At 42.5% G+C, this 10,055-nt stretch overlaps 1 protein-coding gene across 1 annotated transcript; it reads left to right on the plus strand.

Moving 5' to 3' along the window:
• Positions 1-110: 110 nt before the first annotated feature.
• Positions 111-7,470, plus strand: zc3h12ab (zinc finger CCCH-type containing 12Ab). Its single transcript, XM_071901392.2, has 6 exons — positions 111-236; positions 1,059-1,575; positions 4,028-4,167; positions 5,017-5,251; positions 5,368-5,468; positions 5,960-7,470. Exons 2-6 carry the CDS (start codon positions 1,094-1,096, stop codon positions 6,955-6,957), a joined length of 1,956 nt encoding a protein of 651 aa, XP_071757493.2. The 5' UTR covers positions 111-236; positions 1,059-1,093; the 3' UTR covers positions 6,958-7,470.
• Positions 7,471-10,055: the final 2,585 nt, after the last annotated feature.

Raw genomic sequence — 10,055 nt, forward strand, 5'->3', positions numbered from 1 at the left:
CTGGAATTTCAGTACGTGATTTTGCCTAACCCCGTGTGTGTGTTGCCTATTGGTTGGCTGCTTGTGTCAAGAAAAGGAAAAACCCAACTTCCTTGTGCCGGCTGTGAACTCAGTGATGAAGTCATCGCCTCGCCGGTTCACTGCTCAACTTGTTGACTCTTCACTTGGAAATCTGAGTGAAAAGGCACATAGGCTTTAACAGCTCCACAGTGTTTCAGGAATCATTTAATATACTGGTAAGTTGATTTCATTTCTTACTCTTTAGTTTAACTCAAGTCGTGGCGGAAGCAGTAGGAATTGTTTTTGTTACGTTTTGTTGTTTAGGTGCTACGGACTGTAGCCAGTAGGAGCGACAGTCTAAACGGAAGGTGCTGTCGCATAAAGTTTACAATGGGAGGCTACATGAAGAGGTCCCACAGCAAACCGTTTAATTTCACTGTCATGTCATTCATTTGGATAGTGAGAGAATGGTAGAGAAATTTCTATTTTGATCATAAGTTTCACTCTCCGCACTCAAATCCTATCTAGCTATAAAACGCCTGTCATGTGGGCTCCCGAGGGCAAAATCTTAATCCTAACGTGTACTGTTTTTGTCTAGACTAAAGCCAAGTCTAGACAGTTCATTGCAATACTTTGGCGTTGATATCTCAGCAAGAAATACTTTTGTCTATCCTGGTTTATAGAAGAGAGTAGCCTATCCATCACAGAGAAACAAGTAGTCAGGATTACTAAAATGTAATATTGGGTTTGTTGACAAATGACAATAATCAGACTATAGCATTAATTGCTACAAATAGTAATTTTAGCAAAGGAATAAGAAAAAAATGTTACAGATGTCAAATAAGTAACAAAATAAGTAAATAAGTAAACAAGCAAACAAATAAATCTCAGTATTCAAAGTCTGTGAAGGAAAAACTGACTTGTGTTCAGTGAGACTAGAATACCATAAGAAGCGTATATTGCTCCTTTTAAAGTCAGTCCATTCACCCATATAGCTGGAGATAAGCACACAGGAGGAAGTTGGACATAGGAACAATTACAATGTATTTTCCAAACAGGTGGGACATGAGAAGGCTGCACAGAGGAGGGAGACATGAATGCTGATGTCACTCTCATGCCAACACTGCACCCATGGAGTAAAATCCCCAAGACGACCCACCTGAACCTCACACAGCCTGACGCAGCTGCATGGACGCCGGTTCAATCCCCGGCCCGTCCCGTCAGTGAGAGCATGGAGTCTGATCCCTCCCTGGACCCTCAGCACACTGAGACCCAGCTGGACTTTTTCCACAAGCTGGGATACTCCACGGCTCAGGTCCGGGCCGTCCTGCAGAAGTTCGGCCTGAACACAGACACCGATAGGGTTCTGGGGGAGCTGGTCCGGATCGGGGCCGGCCCGGAGGCGAGGGAGGGGCCGGTGACCACGATGTCGGTGCTGGTGTCCAGGGGGGACAGCCAGGCCAAGGCCCCCGCCCTGCTGCTGCCCGTCACCGCTCCTCAGAGCAGAGAGGAGGCCGGCGAGGAGGCGGATGCCCTGAGACCCATTGTTATTGATGGCAGCAATGTGGCCATGAGGTGAGAAACAGTGTGTAAAGTTTGCTAAGTTTGTTAATGTTCAGGGATTTCATCTTTAATTTCTAAGTAGTGTAATAGTAATAGAGTTATAGATAATGGCAAGTAAAGCACTTTGTAACCTTACAGCACTTTGTTTCATTAAGAACAGAATTTGTATGTTTTTTCTTATTTATGTATCTTCTTCTTACAATTACTATTATTATTTTATTATTATTATTATTATTATTATTGTTATTATGATCTGTTCATTTATTCAACCTTGACAGGGAGTCACACTGAGACCAAGGTCTCTTTTACAGATGAACCCTGAATGCAACTATACATTGATTAAAACACAAAAGCTGTAAATACATAAAAGTGAAGATAATATCATTAGAAGATTTGTTAATAAAAAAAAAAAGACACAAAGTCACCTAGAGACACCAGATGGTCTAGTTTTGTTGCTTTGGAGATCGCTCGATAAATAAGGAATGAATAAGTGAAAGCAGATTCGCCTCATTAAGACTAATGAACCCTCCAGTGTTAGCCAACTCTGTGATCGGGTCTGACTAGTTCATATTAGTAGTGAGGTGAGGTATAGCGGGAGCTCATGTAATATGGCTTTGTAAACACAAATAGTGATACGCATGATTGTATGTCATTTCAGAGAGGGCCAGTCAGTTTTGTGGTATAATATGCAGTGTTGTGATTCAAACCTGTCACTTGTAATAAAGCATAGTGAGCTGTTAGAGAGCATATCAGCAGTATGTGTTGTTGATACTCTGGGTATGACTGTATTCTGACATTTTCATTTCTTAATTTCAATGAATTTAGGCAGGCTTTTAACATCAATAAACTCAATTCAGTCATCAATATTATTAGCAATATCTATATTTTAGATACTACTACTACTAATAATAATGATAATGTTACAATCTTTGGTACTAATTGATTCTAACTGAAAACATAAGGCTAGATATCTGATCGTAAACATTTTTTATGAATAGTCACTGTAATCATGCTGGCTCTGTATTTGCATTGCACATCCTCAGGGATTTTTTTGGATGAATGACTGTTATTGTGTTCAGAGGATGATGCAGCAGTTTTGTGCTGCTTCACCCACCTGTTGTTTGAAGTGATCAGAAGAATAGCACAGCCTGTGTGCTGTGGTCCTTCCAGTCAGATTTCCCATGGTGTGACAAACCTTCAGATAGTGTTTCAGAGTTAAACAACTACCAGGAACTATTTCATCTGTTCAGCTACTCAGCACTCTTTTGATTGGTACCCTGCCAGTAATTTATGGAACTTTGCCTGTGGGTAGACTCAATCTTTTTTCTCACACACCCTCTCATATTTGTACACGCACAAACACACAGACACACAGACACACAGAAACACACACACACACACACACAGTTTACACACTACCTCTTCTCTGTATTTTTTTGTTGTCCCATTCTCTGACCCGTTCTCTGTCCCATGTACTATCCCTCTTTTTCTTATACGTGTGTGTGTGTGTGTGTGTGTGTGTGTGTGTGTGTGTGTGTACATGCACAGCATACACACCTCTCTGTGTTTTTTGCATCTCAAGTCATGCATGCAGCCAGGCACGCCCGTGCAGGCACGTTCTACACTCGCTGCTCAGGTATGCAAATCTGAGCATGCAAATCAGTGCTTTCTCCCTTCCTCAGGGAAGTGTAGTGTTTATAGAGAAAGGCGTCCGTTCAGCAGGAACAGGCCTGACAGCATTTCACTCCCCGGCTGTCCTATGAACCATGTCCTTTGCTGTTTTCTCTTAGCTTTAACCTTGACGCCATCAAAGCACCTGAGGGCCCGCTGCAAAAGAATTGGGTGATTTATGATTGCTGGCAGCTCAAGGTGTGAATCGTGCTGTGTTTATTTCACACAGTGACATCTCATTGGCTTTATAACTTTTGCTCAGGTCATGTTAACATAACTAAACAATTGTCTCACGCTAAACAGTAAAGACAAAAATCTTTACTTTGCGGGTCATTGGACAAATTCCGGAGGGAGATCAAACATCTTTGTATGTGTACTGCAGAAAATCAAGTTGTTTTTGACAGTATACATAACTCTTGGCTCTCAGATTTTAGTATTTGGGAAATTAATTGATGTCGATACACTATTTCAGCCTGGTATGAGCCTGACCGGTATGGCAGTATCTCTAATTAGATCTGTCAAATTGAACCTGTCTGAGACAAGTGGCCTTGTTCTGTTGTGGTTCAGAAATTTACATGGCAAATGCTGTGATAAGGTACAGATAAGTGCTATCATCTAGTTCAAACACCAAAGAGTGACTGCTCCATTATAATGGATACATCAGCCTTTGTATTTTATTGTACGGCTCGGGGGATCTTTCTCTCACAGACAAGACATTGTTTAATTGTTTTATCATGATGAGTAAACGTCTGCCTACCTTCTCAGTTTTCCTTATTTCTTTGTGTTCACTCAGCCATGGAAACAAGGAAGTTTTCTCCTGTCTGGGAATCCAGTTGGCCGTGAACTTCTTCCTGGACAGAGGCCACTCTGACATCACAGTGTTTGTCCCGTCATGGAGGAAGGAGCAGCCCAGGCCGGATGTTCCTATCACAGGTGAGAAGACGGGGAATGCCTCGAAATTTACCGTTTTCTACTTCCTCCTTTACTGGGCGCAGTGGATCACACAACACAGCCCTCATTGTTAATCAGAACCAAGGCCTGGCTGGATCAGTACAAGGTCTGAGGTCCTGTTATGCTGAACACAGTAACCTGCGCCTCTTCTTTACCATATGTTTGAGCTTTGGCATGTGGTTTTCAGTTTGTGGACTTGAAATACCGAGCCTGCGTTTAGAAACGGCTCCAGCAAAAGACCAGGACAAAGTTAGCTGTCATATAACTGCTGATTCTCGGAGTGAGCTGTGTGCTCAGGAGGGAAATACCCCATGTAGGTTTTCTTTCCAAGTGGCAACTAACAGTGAAGTTAATCTCTAATCTATGTACCTCTCATTCAACTGATAAACATGTGGGACTTTTCTGATTGTCTGTATCACTTCCTATGATACCCAAAGATAATTGCCTTCTGAGCTGTTACCGTTAATGGTTGTAAAAGGTTTGTTTGGCTTATATTTGCCAGCGGCTATTGACATTTCCTGCTCTGCTGCCAAACCCCAACCAGAACCTGTTTGTTTTAGATACACAGACAGTTGGCTCATACAGATTAATTAATTTGGTTTAAACTTTTAGGGTGCTTGGTTAATGTTAAACCATGTTTAATCTGTTTCCCGGGGAAGACCCAATATTAAAAAAACGTATGTGGCCTTCAGAAAATACCAATTAAGGTTGTGTATGAAATAAAGTAAAGTAAATAAAGTGCGTTCATCGGTGCTTCATTAAAATAGTAAAGAGTAAATCATGTTTTGTCATAAATCTGTTATCTAATGTAACTTTGTATTTGGTGTGAAGATCAGCACATTCTGCGAGAGCTGGAGAGGAAGAAGATCGTGGTGTTTACACCTTCGCGGCGCGTGGCAGGCAAACGGGTGGTGTGCTACGACGACCGCTTCATCGTCAAGCTGGCGTACGAGTCTGACGGCGTCATCGTGTCCAACGACACGTACCGCGACCTGCAGGGAGAGAAGCCGGAGTGGAAGCGCTTCATCGAGGAGAGGCTGCTCATGTACTCCTTCGTTAACGATAAGTGAGTTGTGCCTTTCTGACGGGGGGCTTCTCTGACTTGTTTCTTCTTGGAACATAGCACACAGATCAATGATAAATAACTCAATAATTAAATAATGTTTGAATGCCACCCGTCAGGTTTATGCCTCCTGATGATCCTCTGGGACGCCATGGCCCAACGTTGGAGAACTTTCTGCGTAGGTTTCCAAGGACTCACAAGAAACAGCTGTGTCCTTATGGTGAGATCACTTCTATAACACCATACTGAATAGGGATGGGACGATCTGCTTATCTCACAATACGATTCGATACGCGATATGGGGTTCACGATTCAATACAACCACGATACGATGTAATAAATAAAAGCTCAGTGACAACAAAGTCTGACTGTGCAGAATTTATTTCTGCACAGTCAGACTTGTTTATTTCTGAGCCAAAAATCTTTCCGCCGTCTCATTTGTGATTACTACAGCAGAATAAAATAGAGCCAATATCGCAATTCATTTTTCTGTCCCACGATATGTATTGTCACATTTTCGTATTGCGATATATTGAATTTCGATATATCGTTACATCCCTAATACTGAATGATTGCTCTGTGTCTGGTCTTGCCTGGCATAATGTTTACAACGGGATATGATGCAAACACTGTCAGAGGTTTGATGTTAGGGTTAGTTAAATAGTTAAATTCTCAGCACTGCTAATCTCCTGTATATTTGTCTTCATCCAGGAAAGAAATGCACTTATGGAATCAAATGTAAATTCCACCATCCGGAGCGAGCCAACCAATCGAATCGCTCTTTGGCCGATGAGCTTCGGGAGAAGGCCCGGCTCCCTTCAACCCCGCACAAACACTCCTCAGCGGGCTCAAGTCCTGGGCCTGCCCAAAGCCTGTCGTTGGAGGAGGAGATGGCCCAGAAACTGACCCTGGAGCAGTGGAGCGGCTCCTTGAAGAAAGATCACACAAGTGAAAATGTCGCTCTGGTGAAAGGAAGTCACCGCTCCAGCAAGAGGGCCCCATCCAGGAAGGAGAAGGCCAGGCAGCACTCTCCTTCTGGCCCGGACTCTCTGCAGCCCAGCGGCTCTCAGGAGCAGCTGGACTCTGGACTGGGCTCCATAGACAGCCAGCCAACAGACGCTCCTTGGAGCCACTGTGATCACCACTATGGGACGGGGTACGGCAGCTGCCAGCCCACCCACAGTATACGGCAGTACTGTCCCCCTAAAAACGCTCCGTGCAGCTGCTGCTCCCGCGCCCCTCCCTCGCTGGGGAGTGCCGCTGGTTTCCAGCAGCGTAACCAGCGCCACAGCATGGGGCCGACCAGCAGCCACGGCTCAGACATGATCGCCTACGGCCCGCCTCACTACCACAGCTACGGTGCACCCGTGTATCCGGTCAGTATGCACGCGTACAGCCAGCCGGCGGACTTCCAGCACAGCAGGGTCCAGGGCTGCCATCAGCAGGCGTACTGGTCCGATCCGTTTGGGGTTTATCCCCAGGGTCTGCGCAGCGCGGCGGGGGAGCGCTCGCACTGGGAGCCGCCGCCCCAGGAGACGACACCCAGCCCCCGCGGGAAGGAGAGGGAGGTCGTCCGAAAGAAGCTCCTGGCTGTCTTTAATGCCCGCCTGGTGGACAGAGCCATGGACATGTTTCCTCAGCTGATGGATCCACAGATGCTGGCTCATCAGATCATCATGCTGCAAAGTCAAAACGGGGCCCTGAGATGAGACGCACTCTGTACCAGGCTGAACTCACGTCTTTCAGTGGAAAGAATTTCCATTCAGAAGGCTGTATAAGCCATGATAAACGTGTGAGTTTGTGTATCGTTGTATTGTGGCATCCACCACAGAAACTGTGTTTCTGCTGGGAATGCTTTGGAATCTTAAACTATGTTAGATTGTAAGTTGCCTCTGTCAGCCAGATAAAATAAGAGGCAGTATACAGTTGATGCAAATTGTATCTTTCATGAAAAATGGAAAAGGAAAAGTGATTCTGATGCCCCTTTGGGTTTTGGAGGGGTTGTGGTAACTGTTGTAAATATACTATTAAGGCATGTTGTCATGGATAAAATGAATATAATTAATAAAAAAATGTAATCATTTCATGTTATATTGGCACTGTGTGCCATTGTTGGCTTTGAGGCTAACTAGTGCGTAGGGCTGGGCAATAATTTATTAATATCAATATTACCGTTTATTGTCTTTCAAAAGAATCATATTGTGATTAAATAATGACATTGAGATATCTTGTTACACAATTCTGTTGTCAATAAAAAGCAAATACTAATTAAAATCTCTCACAAAATGAGATATGAAACAAATTAGGGGATATTATTTAAAAATAGTTTTCCCTAATACCTAACAATCATACATACATAAATATCATACTTTATATTACCATGCAGTTCAGTGTGATGATACGTAACAACATCAAGATATTGTTATGTAGGGTAAGAGTATGAGCAAATTGATATCAGTCATAATCATGTGTGTATCGCCCAGCCCTACCAGTGCGGTAAGGTGATGCATATGATCTGTGGGTCATTGAAACGTTTGCTATTTCGAGCGCTGATGTCATTTTTCTATGGCACAAGTTATCAGAGATGAGATATATTTTTGCAGCTCAGACCAAAACTGAAAACATGACTGTTAGGAGAGTTGTAGCTGACATCTAAACCCGGTACTCTCTGTGATTTATGTATCACCCTGGAGTAAATGAATGCTGTTTAGATAAGGGCGTATTGATTGATGGTTGATTTAGCAGAATATGTTTTTGAATTGTTTTCCATTTCCATTGTCACTGTCATATGATAAAAAATGAACAACTGTAATTTTGTGTCATAATACGTTAAAATACACACTGACTCAGCTGACTGAGTAAAGACTGGCTCCCTTCTTATTCATTTTCATCAGTCAGAACATAATGAAAACTCAGTTTGTCATCTTTCTCATTCCTTTCTGACAGTGCCAGCAGTGTCTGTGTGTGTGTGAGCTGTGCGCTGTACAGTCTGTCAAGCTTTGACTGTTATACAAGACTCTTCTGTGTGGCTCCACCTGAGTCTTGTCTGCACAAGTAAATTCCTTCATCACACACATTCAAAACTTTGGCATAACTTGACCCAGCCAGCAGTTTTTGACACCTACAGTCTTATTTTGAAACACTTGTGCTTCTCTAGTAGGTGTTTTGCATTTTTCAGCACGTCGGCTCCCATATATCATCATATCTTTTGGAAACAGAGGGAACACATGCCTCTAAAAGACTGACTTCATGGCTATTCACTAAATCTTGAACATTAGGGTGTCTCAACACGTATGTAAATCATCTCTAGAAGTATGTACATGTACTGTATGTACAAAACAGGTTGAGTAGCCTTGTCCATAGCACTGATGCCTGAGTTATTAAGTCAAGTCCTAAAAAATGCCTTTGATAATTTGCAGTTGTGAAAATGGAAAAAGAATGGGTCACTTGGTTAAAGCAAACAGGCAGACACCCTGAAACTTGTTCTTTAATCTAAATCAGATAACCGTGGCTGCAACAGAAATGAAGGACACCCAAACCACATTTTAGCATCATCTGCATAAACCTACGCAGATATTTGAAAAAAAAAAAAAGTTCTGAGCAGCCGGAAAAGCACCAGAAGATGTCCTAATTAAATGGGGTCACAGTGTTTGTAGGTAGGATGGCAAATGAGATAATGCACAGTACGAGCTGGAAGACACAGGAAGTGGCAAAGCAGAGAAGTTGATTCAAATCAACTGCTGACTGCTGATGAAATTCTATTTAAGCTTTATCTCAATGTCTTTGCTGTCTCAATTTTCTCTTAACATAAACTGTAATGCACACTATCAATAGCAAATGCATCACTTAACTTCCAGTAACTCAGCCACAGTTACTCTGTTTGCATGAGCTATTTACTTTAATGAGCAGTGAGGTCATTGATTGCTTATTATATTGCTATATACTGTGGATATTGGCTTATGATTTAATGAGGCTCAGAGCAAAAGCAGCACAAACCACAAAGCTGTTGGAGAACAGAGAAAAAAACACACAGTGGGTCCAAAGATTTATGACTCATTCACGGAAACAGTTTTCCATTGGTGTGCTTTTACTGTACTTTCCCTGCTTACTGTGAAATACGATATTGACTAAATGCATAATAATACACACGCACTCTCTCACACATGCGCGCGCACACACACATGCACGCACTCACACAAACACGTACGCACACGTGCATCTCTATCTGAATCAGGATGTGGAACAAGGGACTATATATGGACTTATCCTCTGTCCAGTTGGCAAAATAGGGTTCAATAAACATGCACAATGGACAATTTCAACATGCTAAGTAGAAATGTATGAATAATAAAGTATGAAAAGGCATGGATACAGTATTACGAGTGTGTGAAAAATAGCAGCAGTGGCAGCAGTAGAACTTATCGATATAAAGGACAGACAAATGAAACTTAAAAATGTCAATGTATACAGTATGCAATACATAATGAGAGGAAAGCGAGAATATGAAGGCAGGTAATATGTGACATGACAGCAGATCACTGTCATGTAAAAACCTTGTGACACCAGTTATGGTTTTAACTTCAATTATATTCTCTTCTATGGGTTAAGAAAACTCTCATGACCCCTTGGTGTAATGAAACCCTTTCAAACCCTATTGGATAAACTCCAAAGTGCATGGCGGTCAAACTCAAAATCAAGGCTGTTTTTCTTACTTCCTGAAAAGTTGACAGCTTGGAGATCCAGCAGCGATTTACGTGTACAGGACGTGTTCACATTCACATTAACAGGTCAAACAGGTAGCCTATGT

Source organism: Centroberyx gerrardi, chromosome 19, assembly GCF_048128805.1.
Source record: "Centroberyx gerrardi isolate f3 chromosome 19, fCenGer3.hap1.cur.20231027, whole genome shotgun sequence".
NCBI lineage: Eukaryota > Metazoa > Chordata > Actinopteri > Beryciformes > Berycidae > Centroberyx > Centroberyx gerrardi.